Source organism: Crassostrea angulata, chromosome 2 (genome assembly GCF_025612915.1).
Source record: "Crassostrea angulata isolate pt1a10 chromosome 2, ASM2561291v2, whole genome shotgun sequence".
Taxonomy (NCBI): Eukaryota; Metazoa; Mollusca; class Bivalvia; order Ostreida; family Ostreidae; genus Magallana; species Magallana angulata.
Genome location: NC_069112.1, coordinates 9,882,473 through 9,910,079, shown reverse-complemented (window position 1 = coordinate 9,910,079; position 27,607 = coordinate 9,882,473). Strand labels below are relative to the sequence as shown.

General features: G+C 33.8%; 2 protein-coding genes across 3 annotated transcripts; both read right to left on the bottom strand.

Moving 5' to 3' along the window:
• Positions 1 to 671: 671 nt before the first annotated feature.
• On the bottom strand, positions 672 to 3,410 carry LOC128172985 (uncharacterized). The gene is made up of 4 exons (XM_052838734.1): positions 3,164 to 3,410; positions 2,865 to 2,980; positions 2,365 to 2,664; positions 672 to 1,989 (listed from the first exon to the last, which is right to left on the bottom strand). The coding sequence occupies exons 1-4, from the start codon at positions 3,302 to 3,304 to the stop codon at positions 867 to 869; spliced, it is 1,680 nt and encodes a 559-aa protein (XP_052694694.1). The 5' UTR covers positions 3,305 to 3,410; the 3' UTR covers positions 672 to 866.
• A 6,900-nt stretch (positions 3,411 to 10,310) lies between these two features.
• Positions 10,311 to 21,621, bottom strand: LOC128172991 (tudor and KH domain-containing protein-like). Of its 2 annotated transcripts, none has more exons than XM_052838741.1 (11): positions 21,550 to 21,621; positions 21,151 to 21,267; positions 20,613 to 20,737; positions 19,810 to 20,011; positions 18,440 to 18,579; positions 16,607 to 16,754; positions 15,855 to 16,033; positions 14,183 to 14,364; positions 13,849 to 13,913; positions 12,954 to 13,111; positions 10,311 to 11,730 (listed from the first exon to the last, which is right to left on the bottom strand). In XM_052838741.1, the coding sequence occupies exons 2-11, from the start codon at positions 21,242 to 21,244 to the stop codon at positions 11,677 to 11,679; spliced, it is 1,347 nt and encodes a 448-aa protein (XP_052694701.1). In that variant the 5' UTR covers positions 21,245 to 21,267; positions 21,550 to 21,621; the 3' UTR covers positions 10,311 to 11,676. The 2 variants fall into 2 exon arrangements, with proteins under 2 accessions (XP_052694701.1, XP_052694702.1); XM_052838742.1 differs by lacking the exon at positions 21,550 to 21,621 and adding an exon at positions 21,464 to 21,482.
• Positions 21,622 to 27,607: the final 5,986 nt, after the last annotated feature.

The following is a 27,607-nucleotide window of genomic DNA, read 5'->3' as shown; positions in this document are numbered from 1 at the left end:
TCTTTAAACCTTTATTAAAATGGCCTTCCAGAAATGTATTGAAAAAATTCATGCCTTCATCTTTCAGAGCTAAGTTTCCAAATGTAAATTGTATTATTGACTGTACTGAATTTTTCATTAAGAAACCAAGAAATCCAACTGCTCAGTCTCAGACATTTAGCTCTTATAAACATCATAATACTTATAAAGCATTGGTTGGTGTGTCACCTTCTGGTGCATTTTCATTTATATCAAATTTGTGGGGAGGCAATGTTTCTGATAGGTACATCACTAAGGAAAGTGGATTCCTGGACAACATACAACCTGGAGATGAGATAATGGCAGACAGAGGGTTTTTGATTAGGGATCTTTTGCTTCATCGCAGAGCTAAACTTATAATACCCCCATTCACAAGGAAGTGTTCCTGGGGTAAAGGTAAATATCTGTCTGCCTCTGAAATTCTAAGAACAAGGAACATTGCAAAATTCCGCATCCATGTAGAGAGGGCTATAGGAAGATTAAAAACATTTCATATGCTGTCCAATACCATGCCAACAAATTTAAAACCCCTTGCTGATCAAATGCTTGTCATATGTGCATTTCTTTGTAATCTTCAAAAGCCTTTGGTCAAAAAGTAAGGAATTGATGTCCCATGGTGGAATGTTTTACTTTACTTATAGATGACACCTGTGTTCAGAAATATTTTTTATTGTGTTCACTTCTTATATAAAATACATGTAATAGAACTTCAATGTAACAAGTAACATAAATTTCTTGAATGATAATCAAATAAAATCTAAGAAAATTGTACATGTCTCATTCTTACAAGAGTTGAAAACTTATGTGCAAGACATTAAAAACACATTCCTGCTGAGATATAATTATTTTTACAATTTTCTTAGTGCTCTAAAGAGGTATTTCTCAAAAAACATCTGAGATTTTTCAACAATTCTCTGAAAGACGAGTTCATCAAAATATATACGATCAACAATAAAGCCCTTTTTAGTGTAAAATACAAAATCACACCACTGTTTTTGGCACACACCTAGCTGGCCTTGAATTTGTACATACCATGGAGAATCAAATTTCAGTCTTATATTTTCATTTTCATCTAAGACAACATGATAATGGTCATCAATACAAGCATCTTTGGGCATTTTATTTTGATACAAGAAGGAACATTTTATCTCAAGTAATCCTTCACCACAACACTTGCACTTAATAACACCATCTGGGGAAGCCCCTAAAAATGGATAATCTGAGTCTACATATAAACCACATAACTTAATCTCTGCGTGTTTGTGCTGCTTTTTATAATTATCAAAATATAGCTGTCTAGCAACTGGTTCATGTAGCTTGCCAAATGCCATAGAAGGTACAGATGCTTTAGAAGTTTTCCTCATAATCATTTTTGAAATATAGTTCTCTTCATTTTCAGTAAATCTAAAATGTAAAACTGATGAAAAATGTGATGCAGTAATTCTACCGATTCTTTGTTCATACCATTCTTGATTTTCATCCTGCCCTTTAGTTTGATCTTCAATTTCAGTAATTATTTTCTTATCAAAAATATTCTTCAATTTTTCAGTTACAGAAAAAATGTCATAAGGGGGTAGCATATTCTTGCAGGCATCTGACATTGATGGAAGTACAACATTATCATCATCATCATCATCAGCACTTACAAAAGACTCATCATACAGTGTCTGTAACAGAAGCGCCCCTGTACCTCTACATAATTCATAGAAGTCCCTCTCATGGTTGGCCATGGGACCTTGAATGGGAACGATCGGGTTGTATGAGTCAGTAGTTGCGGATGTTGGTTGGGGATGCGTCTGGTCCACCCTCATATCAATGTCCGAGATCTTCTGGGGATTGGATTTCTTTCTAGGTTTATCCCAGATACACTGCATGTCGGTGCCTACTTCTGTTCCTCGGTCTCTGTGTCTCTCACAAAAACTTGATAAGGAGAATATAAAAGCAACACAGTGCTTGCAAGTTCCATTGTCCCTGAAAAAAAATATATAAGAATTAAATTATTTTTCATTTGTAAATCATTACTAAATACATGCAATATGAACCTGAATTATTCAATAATAAGAATGTGACTACAAATTCCTCTCTATACTGTATCAGTTTTGTGAGATTATGCTTTCATGGAAACAGAGAATACCATGAATGAAATGCAGGGTTGTCCCTTTACAATTGAAATGGCAGGGAACATTAAAAAAGAAGAAGGGTGTCTGGGGCTCCTCACCTAGCAGGAGGGTGAATGGGAATACCAGAATAATTGGGGTATTATGTCAGTATAGGGAAGGAAATTCCATGGGTCTTAGAGACAACCCTGTAACATATTAAGGTTACCTCAATCTGGAATATACTTACGCCACACAAGTGCATCCGCCTGACAAAATTTCCCCAGTTGTCTTGTTTGCCAAGATCCAGACATCATAAGGCTGGGCATTTTGTCTGGTCTCAGGCATGCAGGTTGCCCTCAAGTATATATATTCCTGATGGAGATGATAGGCAGCCTTGACATCATCAATATGGCAAGCCATGTGTAAACGATACCCATTATCCTGCTTATAAAGTCTTAGTCGTTCGTGAGTCCACCCACACCATCTCATTAAGTATACCAGCACATCACACGATTCAAAGTCTGGTACACTGGCCAAATCCTTACTCCTGCAAAAGTAGTATACACTATATAGATAGTATTTAAATATCCAATGCTTTGAAAAGCTCAGTTCACTTTGTGAAAACTCAAGTGGGTTTAAGTGTGTGTTAACCCAATATTGTTTAGTTTGATGTATAAATACTAAAAAGCTTTGTCAACATGGTCAATAGAAACAATTTTATAGAAAGTGTGAAAATGAAAGTCTTACCACTCGGTCACGGCATTTACAGGGTCCAAAATAATTTTGTCGTTCCCCACTGCCACCGTCCTGCGCCTTGCATCAAACACAGAGTACTCTTCTTCGTCATTTGCAGATGTCAAAACCTAAAGCCATCATTGCACAGAATGAATATGTGTTTAACCCGGTTATAATACACCACAAAACATCCATGAAAAATATGAATTTGAATTATTTATAAAATGTATGATAGGTACTATCATTTTCGTCGCTCTGACTACGAATGTCAAAATTAGCTTTTAATCAGGCTTCAGTGAACGAACGATTACCTCAAGACGAAGTTCCTCTGCAAGCTCACACAAGCGCACAAGGTCTATTTTCTTGCCTATACTGCAACTTATACCCCTGTCTTGCAGATACTTCTTTAGATCTGGTACTTGAAACCCGTAAAAATGAATTCGTTCTGTCATAGTTATGAGACGCCGTAAAACCGGAAGTTTACTTGCTGAACATTCTTGACCTGGCGTGATTAAACAACGAATAAAAACGTTGTTCCGGATGAACTCGAAACGCGGCTATTGTCATACATGAAATTGTAGCTCAAATAGACTTAAACAATGCTTTGTGTTTATTTTAAACGTTGAAGAATTAATTATGTTTAATCATAAAAACTTATTGTGTTCGTATATGGAGCTTATCAATGCAACTACATATTTTGTTTTTTTTATTTTTTTTCTCTTTTCTTTTTTTAACAGTTGTCGTTGATCTGACCTAATTGTCCACGACATGCTAAAATAAACGGACACCCGCTCAAGTCCATATTTTATTTGAACAAATCGTTACGTCACAATACAACGCTCGTACAGAACAAATTATTTTCCTTGACGATACATTTATATTTTGCACAAATTAACGTCACTTTCAAAATACGCATCTTCTTTCTGTTCATTATAGTGACAACATTAAATTGTCTGGATTGAACTTAATTTATGCCTAGCTATGATTGATGATTATAATATAATTTGGGGCAGTTAATTCTTTATTAACCGCTAAATGCATAAATGCTACCTTGTTTGTAGTCATTTTAGCTTTTTGTTCCTTTTGAATAAAACACTTATTTTATTTTTTTATAAAGCATCTTTGTACACATCAGGTAACATTTTCTTGAGATGAACTAGAGGTCGCATGCGATCAGTAAAAATCGATTTTAAATGGGTAGTTATATTCGAAGCTACTTGTTCAAAATATTAAAAAAGAAAAACAACAACTTGAATTCGTTTGTGTAGTTTGTTTGACATCGATCTCTTATGGGTAATTATACTTATATAAGTTGTTGAATTCTATTTCTATGTCTATATAACGGAAAGATTAGGTGTACCTTTTAATTGAGTTAGCATGCTCTTATGGTTACAGCGATTATACAATACACAAGATTTGCTCAATCATAGGTTAAACGATTTCAAAAGTTGAGTACATTGAATTTAGTCACGTCCCTAGTACAAATATGTTATAATTGAAGCTACCTGTACAAAATACTAAAAAAAACCAACTTGAATTCGTTTGTGTAGTTTATTTGACATCGAGTATTCTATGTTGGTTAGATCCAGGGAAACCAATGCCAGCCGCCGGTCTCATTGTGGTCTCTTCTCACTAATTATAAAGTGGGATGACATCCGGCGACTTTTCTCTTTCCCTGCTATCAATATTAGCTCATTTATTGCATCTTATAGCATTTAAATTTCCTTATTATTACCCATGGAAAATGCTCTTTTTTCAAAAAAACTATTTGGGTATATAAATTTATAACTTATATCTTAAAGGTAAGAAAATTAAAAGGTTTATAAGCCGTTCATTCGAACAATGAAGGCCATATACCAAACTTGTTATAAACTTTTATTTACAATTTAATACAAACATGATATAGTTAAAAGACGTTTTAATTATATGCATGTACTATTATTTACAATTTATATTTATATATACTTGTCGTGGTAGCTAAATTCGATATAAATCTTACAATGTGTGTTTTCTCTTAAAAAAAGAAAAAAATTCTGATTTAAATGGGCCAAGATATACACACTTAAAATAAAATAACACCCGTTTGCGCCCGCTTGTAAAAGAAAAACCTTATCAAATGACTTAAAGGGACTTGGAAACGATTTGAGATAAAAAAAAAAAAAAATTATTTATTATGTATAATATGGTGTACTGGTGCATTTTAAATGATTGACCAGAATATTGAATGTTTAAGTCAAGTTACAAGCGATATACAGAGGTAAGAATTGGTTGTTATGTAAACAAAGCTCGAGTCTTATAGTTGTTTACAAAATTGTATTGCAGAGAATTACCATTTTTAAGAAAAAATGACACGTGAAAAACAATTTAAACTAATTCAGTATCTTCTTAAATACTACTATCAACAACAGAAAGATACATTTGATTCAAAATTACACCAATACTATACATATGCAAAAATGAAAATATTCGAGCTTTGTTTACAAAGAATTATAAGCTCTGTATCTTGGTCATAACTTGATATCTGACTTCCAAATTTTGATAGGGCATTATAAACTTCTATATTTATAATCATAAACATTGAAAATGCAAAAATAAATTTTGGATAATTTAAGTCAAATCGTGTCTAAGTCCCTTTATTTGTTTACCATGAAAATGCAAGGATTTGTAGAATGAAAGAAACAAAACAATATACCATGCAATCAAGAATCAAGCAGTATATGTTACCTCGTTCAATCCATTCAAGTTTCTTTCGTTAAGAAATGGTGTATTTCCAATTACTCCTTCTTTTCCCTGATTTACAAAATGTTTATCATTTGAAATTCATAAAAAGGCAATACTTGCAGGAGAAAAACTTATCGGAAAATCAACAAAACGAAACATATAGACTGATCCTAAAAGTAACATTTTTGTTGAAAAATTAAAGGTTTCTTTGTTCATATATTTTTTTGTCAGAGGTGGCGGGTGTGGGTTACATTCGAGTCAAATTTGTGATTTTCTTACCGCATTTAGTTGGTTGCTTTCCATTACAGAAGGTCTGTCGAGGTACGTTACACCTAAAATGTGTTGTATCTAGTTATTGATCAATAATTCAGGAACTTGATAAGTAAACTGTTAGAGGAGGTTAACAACTCCAAGTAATTGTGAAATGAAAATAGGTAACTTAAGATACAGAAATGAAAATACTGTAGACAAACTATTATTCGCGATTTTTTTTTTAGATAAACTGGTTCGCGGCGACTAATTTTTGCGATCATGCCTTATTCAGACATGGCAAATATTGGTCCACAGCGAGAAATGTGAGAGACAAGAGGCTCTAGAATACCCTGCGAAGAATTCTAGCACGCACAGAGAAGTTGGTTTTACAGTATGCATGTGTTAGGCGATAAGCCTTCTTACATAAGAAAATTTATACGTTAGATTAATAGCAAATAGACAAGAAAAACAATTCTCAAAACTAATGATCCAGTTAACTTGTTTCCAGTTAGTCTATAAACCTGGCGTGTAAAATAAAATGAAAACCCAACTCAAACATAAACATCTTACCCTGAGCAGGTATCAAGTTCACCAACAAAGTGCCCAAGACAACAGCCAGTTTGAGATTGAGCGCCATCATAACGGTTTTAACTGAGGACAAGTGAATAGTCTCAGTCTTTTATAATGAAATAACTGCTCTAAATCGTGTTACATATTGATATTCGTGTCTACTTAAGTTTTATACAATATAACTATCATCCTTAAAAGCAGTCATGCGTTGAAACCATGACAGTTTTTTAAATTAAATTATATGGCGCAGATAAGTAACATCCGTATTTCAGATTCATTCAGATGCATTCCAAGGCAATTCTAGAGGATGTTTTAAATCCAAAAACAGAAAATATGTTTAATTTGTTTTGTATTTTTGATGCGCGTTGTCTCTGGAAATGGTACAAAGGTCTTGTATTTTCAAGGAAATGTAACAAAATATGATGTCCATGTGTTTATGTGTTTCTTTGCTATAAAAATATATTTGACGTCTTTTTGAAAATCTGCCAAAAGAAATATATTTCCAAAGTGTAACACTGTGCCGGATAATTATGCCAGTGCCAAGGTGGCATTTTTGCACCCGCTTAAGATGGAGTTTCAGAAAAGTCCATGTATACCAAATGATAGACCATTGTCTAGAGAGTATATAACCACTTTTGTTTTTAGTGTGTTTCACCTGACAGGTGAGATATTTACCTTTAAAAATAAATATCCCATAGGAAAATGATAATTCCCATAGGAGAATTGAATCTCCTACAGGAAATATTGATCATCCTATAGGATTTTTAAAAAGTCCTATAGGTGGCTGTTAAAGGGGAAGGAAACTAAAAATATATTGTACAATAAATCAATTAATTGTCATCTACTTTAATTGTAAATCGTATTTATTTTCATTAAAAACCCCGAAACAATGAATAGATCAAGAAAATCGATCGCTTAATTTAAATTTCCCGCCGCCATAGGGGCTACCATTGAACTTTAATCTATGACGTCACACCATCTATTCCGGTTTGTCTTATCAACATAACATCAGTATTTTCGCTTTTAATGACAAGTTCTGGAAAATTTGAAACGGTATTGATTTGAGACCGTTCTTTTACCTTTGCAAACTACAAACTAACGTCAAATCGAGCATGTTCGTTGAAATCTAAAAGCGGAGGATAGTGTCGGAGAAATCTCCGCGTAAATGTGGAAATTGTCAACAGATGCCAAGTATCATAGAAAATGTCTGCCGTCGTTGTTACGACATGGTAATTCCGACTTTAAAGAATGAATTTTAAACATCCCGATTACAATTATAACATTTATTCAGTTTGCGAAGAACTTGACTTGGAATAAAAAATTTAATCGAGGTCGTTTTCAACTTTGAATGATAGCAGCTGTCATTTACTTATGAAAATGCATATATTTATGCATACAATGATACATGTATTTATTCTTTAGATTGACGTGTATATATTTATACTTACAAGGGTTGCTCAGTCATAGGTTAAACGATTTCAAAAGTTGAGTACATTAAATTTAGTCATGTCTCTAGTACAAATATGTCATATTTGAAGCTATACTAGTACAAAATAATAAAAGAAAAGAAAACCAACAACTTGAATTCGTTTGTGTGGTTTATTTGACATCGAGTATTCTATGTTGCTTTTTTACAGTTGTTTTTGTTGTAGATTAGATCCAGGGAAACCAATGCCAGCCGCCGGTCTCATTGTGGTCTCTTCTCACTAAAGTGGGATGACTTCCGGTGGCCTCCCTCTTTCCCTGCTAACAATATTTACTCATTTATTGCATTTTATAACATTAACATTTTCTTAATATTACCCATGGAAAATGCTCTTTTTTCAAACAACCAATAACTATTTGGGTATATAAATTTATAATTTATATCTTAAAGGTAAGAAAATTAAAAGGTTCATAAACCGTTCATTCGAGCAATGAAGTTCATATACCAAACTTGTTATAAACTTCTATTAACAATTCAATACAAACATTATATACAGTTAAAAACGTTTTAATTATATAAATGTACTATTATTTACAATTTATATTAAAACACAACTTGTCATGGTAGCTAAAAACGATATAATCTTAAAATGTGTGTTTTCACTTGAAAAAAGAAAAGAAATGACGGTCATCAATGTTAAGACATGGCTCGTTTACCATGCATGGCCATCTTTCTTATTTAAGGTCATACGAGAACTATCTTCCATTTTTTCTTAAAAAAAGTTTATCTCCACAATGTGAAGATTTCCACTTAGTAAGATTATAATTATATTTTTGTTATATGATTCTTTTTTTATTTAGATAAAAAGTGTTCAACTGAAAATGTATAGTATGGCTTTATTTATAAGCATTCAATTGCATTTTGCATGCTATTTTAAGAAAAATTCGAAATATTCTAGCTCCGAAAAGAGCTTGGTAATGTACCCAGAATTTTTTGAGAATAAACATGCAGGTTTAAATGTTAATAAATATGCAATAAAATAACAAGGACAATTATATAAAATTGAGGAACGTCTCGTGTGTGCTTAAATGGGCCAAAATATACACAAACATAAAAATCAAAAAAGAAAAACCTTATTAATTTACTTAATTGTTTACCATGAAAATGCATGGATTTGTAGAGTGAAAGAAAACAATATACCATGCAATCAAGAATCAAGCAGTATATGTTACCTCATTCAATCCATTCAAGTTTCTTTCGTTAAGAAATGGTGTATTTCCAATTACTCCTTCTTTTCCCTGATTTACAAAATGTTTATCATTTGAAATTCATAAAAAGGTAATACTTGCAGGAGAAAAACATATAGGAAAATCAACAAAACGAAACATATAGACTGATCTAAAAAGTAACATTTTTGTTGAAAAATTAAAGGTTTCTTCGTTCATATTTTTTTTTGTGAGAGTTGGTGGGTGTGGGTTACAATTTGTGATTTTCTTACCTCATTTAGTTGGTTGCTTTCCAATACAGAAGGTCTGTCGAAGTATCTTACACCTAAAATGTGTTTCATCTAGTTATTAATCAACAATACAGGAACTTGATAAGTAAACTGTAGGATGAGGTAAACAACTCTAAGTAATTTGGTGGTAATGCAGGTGAAAATACTGTAGACAAACTATTATTCGCGACAACTTTATTTCGCGATTTTTTAAAGATAAACTGGTTCCCGGGGACTAATATTTTGCGATCATGTCTTTTTCAGACATGGCAAATATTGGTATCAACGGCGAGAAAGAGTAGAGACAAAGAGGCCCTACAGAACCTTGCGAAGAATTCTACCATGCACAGAGAAGTTGGTTTTACAGACTGCATGTGTTAGGTGACATGCCTTCTTATATAAGAAGATTTATAGGTTAAGTCAATAGCAAATAAACAAGGAAAAAACCCAAATGTTCAAACGTTATGATACGGTTAACTGGTTTCTAGCAAGTATATAAAACTGGCATGAAAAATGAATTGCAAACCCAACACAATCATAAAACATCTTACCCTGAGCAGGTGTCAAGTTCACCAACAAAGTGCCCAAGACAACAATCAGTTTGAGAGTGAGCGCCATCATAACGGTTTAAACTGAGGACAAGTGAATAGTCTCAGTCTTTTTATAATGAAATAACTGCTCTAAATCGTGTTACGTATTAAAAATCGTGTCTACTTGAGTTTCATACAATACTACTATCTTCCTTAAAAGCAGTCATGCGTTGAAGCCATGACAGTTTTTTAATTAAATTATATGGCGCAGATAAGTAACATCCGTATTTCAGATTCGGAAAGGAGTGGAGGTTGTAAGGCATGAACTGATTAATCTTTGTTAATCATAAAAGTTGAACGTTTCAGTGAATAAAATTCAAATTTAATAATTCGTACCTAGTAAAGCTCTGAAATTTGGGAAAAAATACAAAACTTATAACAACACAGCAACATTTACAATTTAAGGACATGTAGTTGCTTACCGGAATTATTTAGAGTATATTTTCATTCTTTTCTTTATTAGGTTTATATTTCATTTGTCAGGTTTTCATTTGTAACTATAAAACTCGTTCAAAAATTTTCTCTACATCTTAACTATAGCTAAACTATACATGTACATGCACTTTATACATGTATATAATATCAGATTTTTATAGTCTTCAAATAACAAAACTATTTCCCTCTTCATTTGATTTTTCCACAATATACAGTTTAGAAATAAAACACTTTCTCTGATTTGCAAGGAATCGAATCTTAATGTATTTTTTAAAAGTTTTCTAGATTTATTTTGTAATTAAGATAATCCCTTTTATCTTAGTCTTAACCTCACAAGCATAATGTTTAAATGCAATTTGTGCCACATGAAACAAAAACTAACAAAAAACATAACATTTAAATAAAAATTTGACATCTAAATATATCCACTTCTGTCGGTAACTTTTTTTGTTTTTGTTTTAAAAAATGTAAAAATAAACAAAACGATGGAAGCAAAACAACATTTTCTTTAATGTACGATAAACAATGACATACAACGCCCTGAATTGTAAAAGATGAACATAAACAGTAATTGCTAAAAATACCAGAGGTTCAGACACGTGGGCAACATTTTTAACTATAATTCAAGGAGGGGGCTTGATATCTTAAAATGTTAGGTAGGTCTGATGGTTTGTTTGTTGATCATCCAGCCTCCTTACTAGCTTGACAATATGAATAATATATACATGTTAATACAATAATACATGTGTGTACAACTTCTGAAATTTTTTCCTCTGAAAAAAAAATAATAAATCAAATTTCAATTTAAAAAACCAATCTTACTCTTAAGTGTTCCTAATGACTTAAGTTTGATTTTCCAAATAAGATACAAGTACACAGAGAGTTCAATTAGGAGAAAAGGTCAATGCATGTCTCATCTCTTACAATTTTGATATGATACCATCATGATGATAAAAAAAATTATATTAACTCATATGAAGCGTGTATTATAATTAAAATTGACTTTTCAACAAATCTCATCGTAAACTAGAATTAGCTCAATTCTAAAACTCATTATAACATATGAAATGGTGTTTGGTAATAGGATGGGCTGAAAAAGCTAATCAACACTCATATTCACATCCATCAGATGAATGAGAAAATCCAACTGTAACAAGAAATCAAAAATGTAGTAAGATTCTTTAATACAAAATATGAACTACTTATTATTTACAACAGTATCTCTAGTAAAATTTACCACAATCTGTGTCCAACATTTATCCCCTACTCTCTCTCTCTCTCTCACTCTCTCTCTCTCTCTCTCTCTCTCTCTCTCTCTGTCTCTCTCTCTCTCTCTCAGCACCATCTGGCAAGGTCCTCTTCACAGAGTTGTTTGGCAATATTCACATCCTAAATAAATGTGTAAATTAATCATAGCATCAGATCTTTCCTCTTTTATCATAAACTTTATTTAACATTAAAGAATAATATTTAAGGAGGCTTAATAGTCAACAATTTTCAATGAGATATGCATGCCTAAAATTTCAAATATCATATTTATGGCCATAACATGTAATTCAGTGAGGAATAATTTCAAATACACGTATGTGTCAAAGGTATGTCCATTTCCTCTTTTAAGTATACATTTCATTAAAGGCCAACTGCTTTTAAAAATGGTTTTAAAGTAACCCCTTGGTCAGTTTTGAAAAGATCTGGTTTGAAAAGATTGATAAATTTAAAATTTCTCTAGAATTTTTGGCGTAATATTTAGATAATTTCCAAACTTCTGTTCCTGAGATTTGATATACACGATCTAAAGAAAGATCTTTTTGCCTTATTTTTTGCACAGGATATATATTAAGGCTCTTAAAAACTATCTTGATGTTTTGCTTAAAATGTTCAATTTTACAAATCTTCATAAAACTAATTCAATTAATGTATGTCAAAAAGTGCAAATGCTTAATTCAATTTATCAATCTTTTTTAAATCTGACAAAATTAATGCCAGACAACTTATTTAAAATAAGTTTTCTTGTTTTCAATGTAATATATAGGGGGAAAAACAGATATAGAAGTTACACTTCGTACTTGAGTGTACGTTAGCTTTAAAATTAAATGTTAGGTTTAATGCAGATTTCATATTATTATTCATTTAATAAATGTGTATTACTAAAGTCATTAGTAATCTTTTTTTTGCGTTAAGTTTAGGCCACTTTTAGATTACATGTTGTGTTTCTTTTTCACGAAATAATGATTTATAGCTGCAGAAAAAAATCATCTTTGAATATTAAGGAGGTCTGATAGATAATTCCTTGACACCCAGCCTCCAAAAGATACATATCTAGAAAAATAAATACTGTGGAATCATTAGAATTCGTTGTGACTCAATTTTCGTGGTATTCTTGGGTAGTCCTCTCCAATGAATTTACATCCTCCACGAAAACAATTTTGAAAGAGTTAGTTTTCTTACTAAAACTGAAAATTTTTGAAATAACAACCCCACGAATAAGAAAAAAAACCCACAATCCACGAAAATTGACCCCCACAAATTTAAATGATTCCACAGTACCTCGGACCCCGCACAGAATTGTGTGACATACACAGAAAAATTTATAAACAATATAAACAGGCTACCTTCTCTCCGTTTGTATCCACCAGCTCCACTAGGTGGATCTTCTCCCCCGTGGATAGCGTCTTTGTCTCCACGAGTTTGGCCATCAGGACTTTCCACATGGCGGAGTAGGTCATCTGTTCAAATCGGTCCACCACCGACTCCTCCCAGGAATCCCCATCTGTTGAAAAAGAAAGTAAAAGTTGTGATGATAGGTCTGCTTGAAGGTAACTGGAATTTCAAAGACTACCTCAGCAGTAGAAGTTACAGTCTGAATCAAAAGAATTAAGAACGAGTGGTTCTGGTTATGGTTTTAGCTAAAACTTCAAGTCCAAACAATTTCTCTGAACATGCTGAATTCAAATCAGATTTACTTCACCTTGCAGAAGAGAGCTTTTATATAAGAAATGAACAGATTTTGTTCACGTCCGATTGTATTTGATCCCTTCATAATATTTAAAGAATAATTCCTTATTATTTAAATATTTAATACATAATTTTCATGAATTGTGCAATTAAATGTTTAAAATTGTCATTGATGAAATGTATTTGACTTAAAATTACAAAATCAATTTGTAATTTTATCACAGAGAAATCCACAGGAGAAAGTTTACAAATATCTAGTAATAGCTCTATCGTAATCAATAAGAAGGATACAATATGTAAAACTTGTCTACTTTTTATTTTGAACAGTGCTCGTTATTACAAAATTTTATTTCTAATTATGTGCAGGAAATTCCAATTACCATTATAAATACACTTGTTTAAATAGCAAATAGAAGCTAAATCAAGTCACTGTTTTTGTTTTAGATTTTTTATCATTTCAGTTGTCCAAAATCATGCATGGTGTAACCTAAGTCATTTTATTTTTATCAAAATCTTTAACACTTTCAATGGTTGTTCATGTGTCTTGTTTACCTTTTGGACAAATATTGGCCAATTCACACTCTACTGCTTGAAAAGGGAGGCTTAAAAATTGGGATCTGAAAAATAAGCAGATATTATATTGGTTGTAAGCTTTAAAACAACATCCTTACTCACTCCAAAAATTTTTTAGGGATTTTTCTGTAACAATTTTAGAAAGGTTAAAAGGTCGCTTATTGTTTCTTGAACAACCAATTTTTCTTCTTTTTTGATAAAATTGATGATTGTCATACATTTCTGAAAATGTTTAATTTTTATTAGATCAAATCTATTTATTCAAACAAGTTAGGACCCTACAGCTAATATAACATGACGCCAACAAACTTACTGTAGCACTCGGACTTTGGCCTTGTCCAGGTAACAGCTGTCTCCATAGTCAAGGTAAAACAGGTCAAGCTGGTCAGGGTCGTCTCCTAGAAAACCACACACACGGGCCCTGTACCACGATGCGTCCTGATCAAACGGAGCGGCTACCAAGTCTCCAAAGTTGACTGTATCTACCATGTCTTCCTACAGAGAGAGAGAAAGTATTAAATACTTTGGAGTTCTTCAAATTCGTAGGAACCAATTTTCGTGGACTGTGGGTTTTTTTGCTTATTCGTTGGGACGTTATTTGGTAAATGCTTCGATTTTCAGTTTCAGCTTTCAAAATCTGGTTTTGTGGAGTATGTGAATTCATGGGATAAGGCTACCTTTGAATACCATGATTGAGCCACCACAAATTTTATGATTCCGCAGTATTGAAATAAATTCAAGTTAAATTTCAGTTTATTTACTAAAGATGGTATATGAGGTTCAGAACATATTATACAACATAACAAATAGTCAGAGGAAAAGGTACATCAAAAAAGTGAAAAAGTACATCAAAAAGTGAGTGAATACAGGTATCATGACAGGTATACATTATTGGCTGGCAAAGATGGGAAACAGAATGACAGATGAGAAAATACATCCCAATATTATACCATGAACGTTTCAGGAACTGTACCATGGAACTACAGGTGAACAAATAATGATGGACAAAAAAACTATAAAGGTATTACCCTACAGAAAGATAGGTAAGTTAACATATTACAGTGATACGCTAAGGATTGATAATGTACTGTTGTCTTGTTCCATTATTGAGATATATTTAATTCCATACCAAAACCAAAGACCACATAAATGCTAAAACAGTTAATTTGATAATCAGTTAATCCGATAATTTTTCTCTGAAAAATTAACTTTTCTCTGAAAAATTAACTTTTCTCTGGAAAATAACTTTTCTCTGAAAAATTAACTTTTCTCTGGAAAATTGACTATCAGTCGAAGCAGAATCCTTTGTACTAAGTTCCTACTAAAGGACCAGATTCAGGGTTTAGAACGAGATTTGGTACCAGTATTGTCATACATTTTGTCCCCTGTTGTTCTGTGGCGTAGTACTGAAACTTTCTCACCTGCAGATTTATGTCATTGCACTGGAATTAGCCAATCTGTCTTTAAGTGAAAAAGTACTTTGACATGTTATTTTTTATGTTTTATAATCTGTGATACTGTGAAGTGTTTTCAGTGACATAGCACTTTGACATATTATTTTATATGTTTTATAATCTGTAATACTGTGAAGTGTTTTCAGTGACATAGCACTTTGACATATTATTTTATATGTTTTATAATATGTAATACTGTGTTGTCTCACCCATCATAATGTGGCATAGCCCTGTTCCATGTTCTTTAACTTATCTCTTACATAGTATGGAGACAGTTCCATGGCATAGTACTCTGACAACTTTCAGTGGCAAAGTTTCATATTCGCTTAATTGTTGTACTGTAGCATAGCATAGTTATATGTTTTCCCTGTCTTACCCTGGATTAGTACTCTCACATATTATTTTAAGTGTTCTCTCACCTGTATTTCTGTTGCATGGTACTGCGATATACTCACCTTAGTATTTTTCTGTGGCATAGCCCTGTAACATACTCACCAATTATTGCCGTAGTACTGTGATATGTATTCTCACCTGTCTTTCTGTGGCGTAGTACTGTGACATACTTTTGACGATCTCGTCCAGTCTGAGTGACATGGAGGTCAGTATCTGGACAAAGAAGGTTTGGGGGTTAGCCACCGAGGAGACGTACACCTCCACAAACTCCCGCCCCGACGGCCAGGAACACACCTTGTCTGTGTGTAGTGAAGGCCCTGTAACAAAACATCAGCCTGAGTTTGAGGTTGTATAACAGAGTTTTACCATAACTGTGCTTTATCCAAAATGTTAAAAATATGCTATTATGTTTCAAAATAATTTAATTTTTATGGTTGTTATTTAAATGTACATGTATTTTGATTGGCTAAACAAACTCTTCTATTAATATGGGTTAAATAACTTGCCAATGAGACAATACATTGTTTAAATTGCAAGACGTATTTAATCCACTTGATGTTCCTTTAAAATTTCCTTCCAATTAACATCTTTTTTTATAATAAAATTTTACGATAATGCATCTATTTTATGATGGTTTTAATATTCTATATGGTTGTAAAAAAATCAAATAATAAGAAATGATTTTTAGATAATAAAGCAAAAACTGCTTATTATATAATTTTGTGGTAATCTAGTAAAAAATAAATCCATTCCTTAAGTAGTCTGAAAACAAAAATCATTGAAAATCTCCTTACAAATCTTTTAAACAAGAGAACAAATACAAAAACATAATCATATGTAATACTTTATTATTATCAAATATCAACTAATATGATAATTTATTTAATCACCTGGTTCTGTTTTCTCCAATGGTGTCTCTTCTCTCTTGAAGTTTTTGTTATCTCCTGAAGGCTTGGTGCGCTTGTCACGATTGGCCTCCATCACCGATTTCTTGGCTCTAAACACTTTCTCTTCCTGCAGTTTTTCCTCAATCAAAGTCTGGCAAAATAAATAATATATCAATAGTTTTTGACTGTTTATCTAGCATCTGTCATGGTGTGTCAAAATAAATAATATATCAATGGTTTTTGACTGTTTATCTAGCATCTGTCATGGTGTGGCAAAATAAATAATATATCAATAGTTTTTGACTGTTTATCTAGCATCTGTCATGGTGTCATTTTGTGTAACATATGTTTTAGAGTTTTTATTAATTATCTTTTAGATTATAAATTTATACATTTAGAAATTTATTCAAGGCAGTCAGACACTTTTGGCCGCTACCTCATGTTGCTTTTGTCTTCATACTGACTATCTAGTTGACTGTCCACCAGTCTGTCAGTAGACTACGCAATATCGAGCTAAATTTCATTCTGACTCATTTGGCATTTCAAGAAATAGTTATTTTCTTATCCTGTTCTATTTGACTTTGTTCTATTTGATTATTGTTGATATTTTATAGTTAATTCAAATCACTTAATAAATTGTAAAACCTGCCTTCGAGTTATAGCTCTATGCATATTTGACTTACAGGTCAATATAAGCCTAATAACTATAGGCTGACCCCCTGTCTCTTGGGTTGGGCCTATACGAGTTAGTTCCCCTTATCCTATGGTGCCCTTCCCCTTCGGTGACAGATGACAAACCAAAACCTTCAATTTAATTAAAAAATTTTTAGCAAGTGATTTTCTTCAAATTTTTCTCTGACAAAGACAATTCACAATCATGTATTTTAACAGCAGAAAAAACAGTTCACCGGTAGATTAATTAATATGTAAAGCCAAAAAAATATCCAATTTGATTCAGGTACTGCAGCATTACGGTACTGTAGCATTACAGAGTCTGTAGCATTACAGGGACAGAAGCATTACAGGTATTGTAGCATTACAGGGACAGAAGCATTACATGGACTGTAGCATTACAGGGACAGAAGCATTACAGGTACTGTAGCATTATAGGGACAGAAGCATTACATGGACTGTAGCATTGCAGGTACTGTAGCATTACAGGGACTGCAGCATTATGGAGATTGTAGCATTACAGGGACTGTAACATTATGAAGACTGTAGCATTAAAGGGACTACAACATTACAGGGATTGCAGCATTAAAGATACTGCATCATAACAGGTACTGCAGCATTGCAGGGACTACAACATTACAGGTACTGCATCATTACAGATACTGCATCATTACAGGTACTGCAGTATTACAGGGACTGCAGCATTGCAGTGACTACAACATTACATGTGCTGCAGCATTACAGGTACTGCATCGTCGGAAACCCACAGCCAGTCTCGCATATGCTCAGTAAGCGTATGCGAGACTGGCCATGGGTTTCCGATGATGCAGGTACTGCAGTATTACAGGTACTGCAGCATTGCAGGGACTGCAACATTGTAGGGACTGCAGCATTATGTGAAATGCCTACTCACTAATCAATTTTATTGCAATATTTAAAAGGGGTGTAAACAGAACTAATACTACCTTTCTGCTTAGTTAAATTAGAACTAATATGATGTTGTGCCTAAGAAACAATACATTTAATTTGATGGTCTCCCAGGGTTCGAATTAATCTAAAAATAAGCCTAAGCTCATATGTCAAACATGCTACTCATTAGTTAAAAAATCTAAAATTCAATAAATCAAACAACATATCAATCCAATACATTGTCCTGGTAATTACCTTGGCTAGGTCTATCTGTTCTCTAGTCCCTGTTATCTGGATCTCTCTGTCGATGTCCCGGTATTCGTCTTTCGTCCGGTCAATGAAGACCCTGGCGTTAGATGACCTTGAAATGCCCCTTATTGTGTCTCCATTTCTTCCTGTTAACACAAAAGCAAATGCCATAAATGCCTCACAACCCATACACCAATGATTCTCTTCATTCTGCTGAGTGCACTCCCCAGTATAAACATCCAAAGCTTACTTACTTAAAACAAGTACTAAACTGTAGATTCCTAATTACATGCAAGGAATTAATATCAGCGTAAAATCACGAGATGCACATCTTGCAAATTATGAAATCTCGCGATTACTTTCTGAGAGTTAAAAACTAAATATTTGTTTAAATTTTGGATAAAAATTTTACCATTCAAAATTTAATATCCTCACAATTTTATATAAAAAGATGGTATTGGGGTTTAAAGTACTTGCCAGGGCTCTACATTAACTTTTTTTCCTACTTGTCCATTCGAACAAGTGACCAAGACATTTACTTTCAAGTCCGAACTTCAACTTCACTTGTCCGAAAAATTTTCAGTATTAAAGATCAAATATTGTCAGCTTGAAAACTACAGTTCTATTTTACTTATATAAAGTCTTTTATTGATTATTCTAGCTATAATCAATAACCTGACTTTTTAAATGGAAACTTAAAATGTCTTTCCTGAATGTATTTGTTCCATATAACATTAAACATGATTTGTCAGCTGTAGCTTTGTCATGGCAAATTACAAGACATTTGAAATTTAGCATCAGTTTTAAAAATACATGTAACTGTTACATTGATTTCTTAGCTGTTTTATAAACTAAACATGGAAAGTCATCATAGCCTATCAATGATGAATGAAACCTAAAATAAATTACATTTCCTTCCATAATCCTTTATCTTTGCTACCTTTTCTTTTCTTTTTCTTAACATGTGTGTTTAGTACTTTGTAAGAACTAAGATCCACACCTTTACAGTTCAATATTGAAAGTTGTTTGAAATTAATGAACTTCAATCCCGACCAAGCGTAACTCAATTTCATTGCGATTTGATGTTGGGATCGAAATTCGAAATAACTAATCGATAAACTTATAACGAGACTATGGATAAACTTATCACAAAACTTTCTTCTTCTTTTTTTTTTAATGTTGGAGACTTCTTTACATAAAAATGCACTTGTCCAGTCGGACAAGTGGCAAGCAATATTCACTTGTCCGTATATTATTTTAACTGGTACCGGACAAGCGGACAAGCCTTATTGTCGAGCCCTGCTTGCATAAAATAAGAAATTTACAGTTTCTTACAACATATTATAAAGTAAATTCCCCAAAATGAACACACGTACCAATTATTCTACCGAGCGCACTCGACGGGACAAACATCACCTCAGTGAGAACCACGGGCATGTTGGCCACCAACTCGCGGATGATGAGCTCGGCCCGCTGAGCGGACTCGGCCGAGCCTCTGATGATAATGGTCCGCTGGCTGTCCTTGTCCGACTTGTTGTCGTCCTTGAAGTTAATGCGTGTTCCTGTCGTCTTCTGTATCTACAGGGAACCAACCAAATCGTTGACTTTTAGGAATAATACTGAGTGTATACTTCAGACAGGCTGACTACAGGGAACCAACCAAATCATTCGGTATTGGTAACTATACTTTGTACACATACATGCATAGGCATGAAAGTAAATTATTTACATATATTCAAAGTAATTGAATGTAGTGTAAGAAGTTAAACAACTGTATTTACTGAACATCTTACTAGTACATGGAATCAGTGGGATCATTGAATGTTAGAATATAACTACACAATACAACTGGACTTTTAAAAGGTTCGAAAGGACACTACCTAACTTTGTTTCGACGATCAGAATTTAATGCTTCAAAATTCATAATTGCCAAACATGAAATAACTGAAAATATTTCTATTTCAAAACATTCTGTTCAAATAGATAAATTTACTCTCTCACTAGAATGCTTGAAAGCACTGTTACAGGCAGGTTCACTGCACTGAATCAGAGTAATAGTTGAAACTAAGTAGTTATATCATTACATTTCCTTACTTCTCTGCTCTTGGTCTAATGACCTTTTGACCCTTTTGATGTTGTCCTACTGACCCTTTTGATGTTGACCCCCTGACCTACTGACCTCCTTTATGTTGGCCCCCTGTCGCCCTATGATGCTCCCCACGGCTTTCGGCGGTACATCCAGTTCTATCACGGTCTGTTTAGACGTGGCACTCTGTCTCTTGTCCTCATCCTCATCATCGTCATCTAAATAAAATACAGAAGTATTATATACCCATTTACTGGCTGTGGGGACAATAGCAAGTTTATTGTTTCATGAGACAGCTACTATTTCATGAGACGCAGCCAAGCCTAGCTGAGCGTCTGTTGACAATGGTTTTCTTGGGGGTGTCAATTTCAACTGTTACCCTCCTAAAGAGGCACTATTTATTTTATTTTACTGAATGTCTTAATTTAAAAAAAAAAATTTACTGCTGACATAAATTTTAAAGTGAATCATAAGGGCATAATTTACGCGCAGGTAAGTATTTGTTGTGTTACCCGTTGCCAAGTGTGCTGCTAATGCTGAGGGTAATAAAGCATTTTATAAACAGCATCTAAACCAATTAGATTTCAGTATAATAAAATTAAATGTTAACTGTGACAGTAAGTCAACCTACCCTCAGAACTTGTCAGTAGCCTGTACAACACGAACACAGTACTGGTCAGTCCCAGGGCCCCCGCCACCAGCAAAACTCGTGTCAGGTTCTTCATGACAGCAACTTATGGGTCATCTCCTATACATAGCAACAAATATAAATTTTAGTCTTATATCATCATCACTGCACCTTAAAAAAATTTTTTTTTTACCTTTTCCTGAACGACTGATAAAAAATACCTCATTAATAAATACGTATTTGTTAATTTTAGGCTAGCAATATACCCTCCTACTTTTTTTTTTGCACACTTTGGAACAAACATATTCTTACTTACCAACCCATCCTATGAACAAAAAAATCAAAGACCAATTTAGTAGAGGACAAACAAAACAATTTATTTTCATTCAAAACAAATTTTACCAGAGATTTGTCGCTGTGCGATTGAAGATTTTTAAATCCCGCTTCACGCATGCTTTCCACTTTCATTTTCAGGTTTTGTATATCGAGCCCGATATAATTTATAATTTATATATTTAATATATATTTCTAGCTCTTGTATCAGGCACGTAGCATCAGGGGGGGGGGGGGGGGGGGCAGGAGGGGGGGGGCTGCCCCCCCCCCCCCACACACTTTTTCTCGCAGCAACAAATTTCAAAATTTACATATAAAAAATTTAATTATCATCGAGTTGCCCCCCCCCCCCCCACTTTTTTGGGAGTATGTAAAAATATGATATGAAAATAAGAAAATGAAGAGTGAAATTGATGTTTAATTCTACGCCCCCCCCCCCCAACGGATTAGGATTTTGAGATTTGTGAAAACTTAGAATTTTCCTTTTTTTTTTTTTTTTTTTTTTGCTTGTCAACATTTTTTGGATGAGTCTGCCCCCCCCCCCCCCACTTTCAAAAACGATGCTACGTGCCTGTGTATATACCAAAAAGTATGTCTGTTGCTTTAGCGGGTATAGTCTTTCCATTCAAAACATTCCAATGTGTAGGTCTGCGCGGGGTGTGGATCTAATTTTATTTCAATTTTATGTCCTGCTGTACAATTTTCTTTTAAAAAGTAACCCATGTGTACATTAATGTACAAGTTTTTAGTACATGAACAGATGAATCAGACATGTGCTTCGTTCTGATCACTCGCTTTTCCACCTCTACAAATGATCCATATTCCGCTATTAATAATTCAACCGCTTATATTTGTTACAAATCAAATGAAATTAATTAGATCCTAATTAATATGATATATCGAACTTAAATATCTCTCTTGCTGAAATTTGATTTAATCGAATTAAATTAAGTGCACGACTATATACATGGAAATACTCTGTAAATCAGATTCTTGCAACATGCATTTTTTTTTATGTTGTATACGTCTCCCAAGTGAGTTAGTCCTAGAGAGCATCAACGTCTGATATACATATCCATTGAGTTGTGTGTTCCGCGAGGGGATAGAACTCATCATGCACTCAACGAGTCGGAAAAATTCATACACAGGTACACCATCACAAAACCATTAGAGATTTCTTGTTATCATACACACGTTTTGATCATGTTGTGTAAATCCCTATTTCATATTTTTTTTTCTAACACAAAACGCCTACAACATATCATTCGTAAAAATCCATTCTGACATCGAAGTTTAATATATCAATTAGTGATATATAGTTAAGAAAAAAAATACATGATATAAGTGATATCCACCGCACATTGAGATAAACATGTGATGATATAAGTAATAAGGAATATATCATTCTTGGAGTATTATGAGATCACTACGGTCGGGAATGATCAACTTACATGTATCTATCATTAAGTCCTTTATTGCATGGATTTAATCACCCTAGACTGTATTTTTTCATTTCATACATGATAATCAAATAATGATTCCATACTTCTTGATAAGGTTGCACAAAAGTTCCATGGCTGAGTTAAAAAAGCGTTCCGTGTCAAGTGACCGCAGCGGGGCACAAACCAGCAACCTTTGGGCCTCACGCCTATGATCACAGGCCTGGGTATACCATACTGTGTTTTATCTTAAGTAACGCATATTTTCTGTAAAGTAAAGCATTTCATCACCTGAAAAAGTTAAATCTAAAATGTATATCTAGGTGGCAATTTTTCTTTCTTCGACAAAGTGTGTGTGCTTGGGGGGGGGGGGGGGGGGTAGCCTGCCAGAACTTTCATACTTTAATTTCAAGAGACACTCAGTGCATACACACCAACTGAAAGACATTTAAAGATCATACAAGGATTATGACGTAGAATACACATGTGCATAAATGCATAAATCCGTTTGATGTTAATAAATTCCGTTACCAAAAATGCACGATTACCTGGTTAAATGTCTTAAACAAACAGGGATCTAGAAGTCATTTAAATCTGGTCCCATACTGGAGTCTCGCGGGGTCTTCCTCCCAGTGTCAATATGCTTTGGTATTTAAATCAATAGATCGATACACCATTTCTTGGTTCCACGAATACCTGTACTTATTTACCCACACCTATGTATACCAGAAACGTGAATTCTCGAAACTCGGGCTTGAAGTGACACAGGTTATAAATCTTGCTGGAAATCTTCCGAAAAAAGGGTAAATCTTTTATATTTATATACCAGAAAATTTTACACTAAGTACATGTGTATAACTCTACTAACAAGTATTTGTCAAAAAGAATTAAGAACGAAGTTTAAATAGCAAGTTATTTTGTATTTCTTTAAAGAAAACTAATTTAATTACATGGACGTGTAGTGACGTGTAATATAGTTACCTTCCTGCTTTTTGGAGGACCGGATTTGGTCATGGCAATTTTTTGATTATATACATGTATATGAATTTCCCAAATACAAGAGCTCCGAATAAAGATATGGTAAAATATTCATTCTTTCCCCATAAAATATTTGAATTTTTCTTTACTCAATGATGTTTTTTTTATAATCAAGCATATCGTATATCGGGAAATTTTGGGAATAGCTTTTAAAGAAGACATATACCCTTACACGAGTCGAGCAGAAATGCCATAACTGCTGGAAAAAGTTTCATCACCGTTAAGCATTATATACGATGATGAAACTGTGATTCAAAGATTGGAGAATAAAATTAAATTTCCAATACATCATTCTTCAATGGGTGTGTCCCTATACTAGGATCTTGAGTTTAGGTGGTGGGGGGGGGGGGAGGGGTATTCTTTATAACAGCAGAGCCTCTTCACTATAATACACGTATTCCTGACTAAGTGATGAGATAAGGGGAAATGCTGTAGACGACCCATGCAGCCTCCTTAATAAAACAATAACGTTAATTCTGGAGGAAAAACTATAGGCACGTAGCATCGTTTTTGAAAGTGGGGGGGGGGGGGGCAGGCTCATCCCAAAAAAAAATTAATTCTAAAATCTTCAAAATCAAAATCCGTAGGGGGGGGGGAGGGGGACGACTAGCGTAGTATATAACTTCAATTTCACTTTTCATTCCCTTATTTCTATATCAATTTTTTACATACTCCAAAAAAAGTTGAGGGGGGGGGGGGGGGCAACTCAATGATTTTTGTTGCTGCGAGAAAAAGTGGGGGGGGGGGGGGCAGGCCCCCCCTGCCCCCCCCCCCCCCCCCCGATGCTACGTGCCTGAACTAGTATATATATTCGTCTTGAAAATAGATAATTATAAGGTATCTGAAAAACAAAACAATTTTAAACTTACATATGTACATATGTAATTCTTAAAGTGTGACTGCTTACCATATTTCGACGGAATAATATACAGAAATGTTTCATTAATCAAAATTTGTACAGAAAATGTCTCAAGTAACTCAGAGAAATATAGCCTATATATATACATTAGTTAGGGGGACAACATTTGAGATCGAGGAGATCGAGTCCCTTTTAAATATAAATTGATTTTTGTTTACAGAACCAAGGGACACACTGGGCTAAACAAATTCTAAACGAATTGAAAGAAAATGGCTAACCGAATAGTTACACAGAGAGAGAGAGAGAGAGAGAGAGAGAGAGAGAGAGAGAGAGAGAGAGAGAGAGAGAGAGAGAGAGAGAGAGAGAGAGAGAATATGTGTGGGGGCAGACCCGCACAACCCTCCTTCCCATATGTAGAATCGATTATGAACAAAACGTTTACATTCAAACCAGGAAGCAAAAACCTATATAAGTGTGCCCGTTAATCAACTTAAGGTAGAACGTATGAAATTTCAAGAGGATCCAGTATTATATTTGTCCCGATCTTTGTATAGGACAGACACTTTAATTGTTCGTCATCTTACTCTTTAGTTGATTTTCTAAAGACAATGAAATTGCTAATAATTGAAATGCATATTATAATTTAATATAAAATCACAGACACAATAAAAAATGTGCTTGGGGAGGGGTGCTATTTTTACAGTACTTTGTTTCATCAGATCTGTCAATCTGTTTTGTTTAAAGGTTCGAATGGATGGGTTTGTGTGGGTTTTTTTCGTTTTTTTTTTTTTTTTTGGGGGGGGGGGTGGTGGAATGGGGTGGGGTGGAGGTTCATAGAGGGAGGGACCATGAGCACGTTGTTTTTTTTTAAAAATCAATTAAATTACTTACACATATAACCCACAATGTTCTATATAACTATGTCTTGTCTTTATTTGAAATATTCTAAAACAGATTAACATCTCTATTAAACGACTTCCAATCATTTCAAAGCTGTCTTTCAAACAGGCCAAACTTAAATTCCTCCCAGCGACTGATAACTGTGCAATAAAATTAGAGTATGCTCTTTCAGGTCAAGATTTTATTGTTTACAAACGATTTCCGTCTATTTTATAGCGAGGTATTAAGAGGACTGGCCATTCTAAGGCTATATTTACCTCCGTTATATAAAGAACTCTATATAAATATATAGAATAATGTTTAACTTTCATGGCTTTTTTTTAAAAAACAAATTATAGTTTATTGTTCAAAACACCATAATGTATTTAAAATGTTAAGGCAAATATTACAATTAATTTTTTGACCATCGAGTCTCCTTACAACTTTTTAAGCTAAAATTAATTTGGAGAAATAAAGGAATGAATTCTGGATCACTTGTAAATAATATTCTAAAAATGTTGTTCACATGAATCATATGACGCTCTCTCTCTCTCTCTCTCTCTCTCTCTCTCTCTCTCTCTCTCTCTCTCTCTCTCTCTTACACATACATTTATATAACATGCATATACACACGTACTTGATTTCATGTTCTTATTAATACGTCGATTCCAAACCAAAGTTTTGTGTAATAATATATATATATGAATTTTTATAATTTCCTTCTTTCAGGATAATGACGTCATAATATGCCATGAAATTGGGCCACACTCTACTTGTGTCTTTTATTCTTTCTCTGGTCATCGAAAACGTGTGTAAGTATGTAACCAAGAAAAATTATCGACTGGTTAATTGACTGATTGATCAGTGATACATGTAAAATTAATGGTTTTTAAATTTAAGGAACCATGTCCACTGGACAAGAAATATAACTCTAAATCAACTTACGATATCGATTTATCATTGACTTTATATTTTCTGTAATTCATGGATAGCGTACAATAGGCCTATCAATCCACAACTGTTACTATTGCTCAAAAGCAAAGCAAATACGTACATGTAATTAAATTTAACGTTCTGTTGTTAAACTTGATAATGGAGATTCAAATTAATAAGACTTTTTTGAATGAGATTTCTGTTCAATTGATACTGTCTTATAAAATGTCGATTGAAGAAAATTCAGAATATAAACGAGTAAATATATTGATATTCCCACAGACGGACAGACGCAGGTCAATGATGGGTCATCATCTAGCCAGGCGCAGCACAGGTATGACACTATTTTGTCATCCTCAGGTGCTTGAGGACAGGACACCTCCACGATCCCCGCTCTATATAAATTATATCTATCGATGCATGGGTTTAAATTTTTTTTCTCAAAATGCTTGTTTTAGGGATTTTTCCGAATAAAGGAATAAATTAGTTTAGAAAGTCATAAAAGTATAATTTAATGAAAAAAAGTAAGGACCCAGGAATCTAACCTCGGGGGTAGGAGTGAGGGTGTGGGTGTGCTCTGTCTTCAAGCTTCTGTGATGTCATCATACAATGTAATTTCTCGAGCCTTTCCAACAACAAGACATCTTGGTCGTTAAAAACTTATATATGTACGCCCCGGGGATCTATACTTAATGGTTGGGGGGGGGGGGGGAGAGGGGGGGGGGGGTAGGGGGGGGTGTGCACTGTCCTCAAGCACCTGCATGTGATGTCATCGTAACTCCTCGGGCCTTTCCGACAAGTGGACTTCTTGTCTGTACAGCCTGGTGTGTCAAAGGACTGACGGTATCCCCAAAATAAGCATGTTGCTACAGTTGTGTAAAATTTTGATATTCAGTGAAATTCTCTGAGTTTATCAGAAAATTGTGACTGCGTCATTACTTTGGTCATCAGCCAGTACCATATGACCGGTTAAAGAAAT

Coding starts and splice junctions, on each gene's coding strand:
- LOC128172985 (XM_052838734.1), bottom strand. CDS start 3,304: ATGACAGAACGAATTCATTTTTACGGGTTTCAAGTACCAGATCTAAAG. Junction 2,665..2,864: donor GTAAATGCCGTGACCGAGTG/GTAAGACTTTCA, acceptor CTACTTTTGCAG/GAGTAAGGATTTGGCCAGTG. Junction 1,990..2,364: donor GGCGGATGCACTTGTGTGGC/GTAAGTATATTC, acceptor ATTTTTTTTCAG/GGACAATGGAACTTGCAAGC.
- LOC128172991 (XM_052838741.1), bottom strand. CDS start 21,244: ATGAAGAACCTGACACGAGTTTTGCTGGTGGCGGGGGCCCTGGGACTG. Junction 16,755..18,439: donor AACAGATAGACCTAGCCAAG/GTAATTACCAGG, acceptor TTATTTTGCCAG/ACTTTGATTGAGGAAAAACT. Junction 16,034..16,606: donor ATTGGAGAAAACAGAACCAG/GTGATTAAATAA, acceptor GTTTTGTTACAG/GGCCTTCACTACACACAGAC.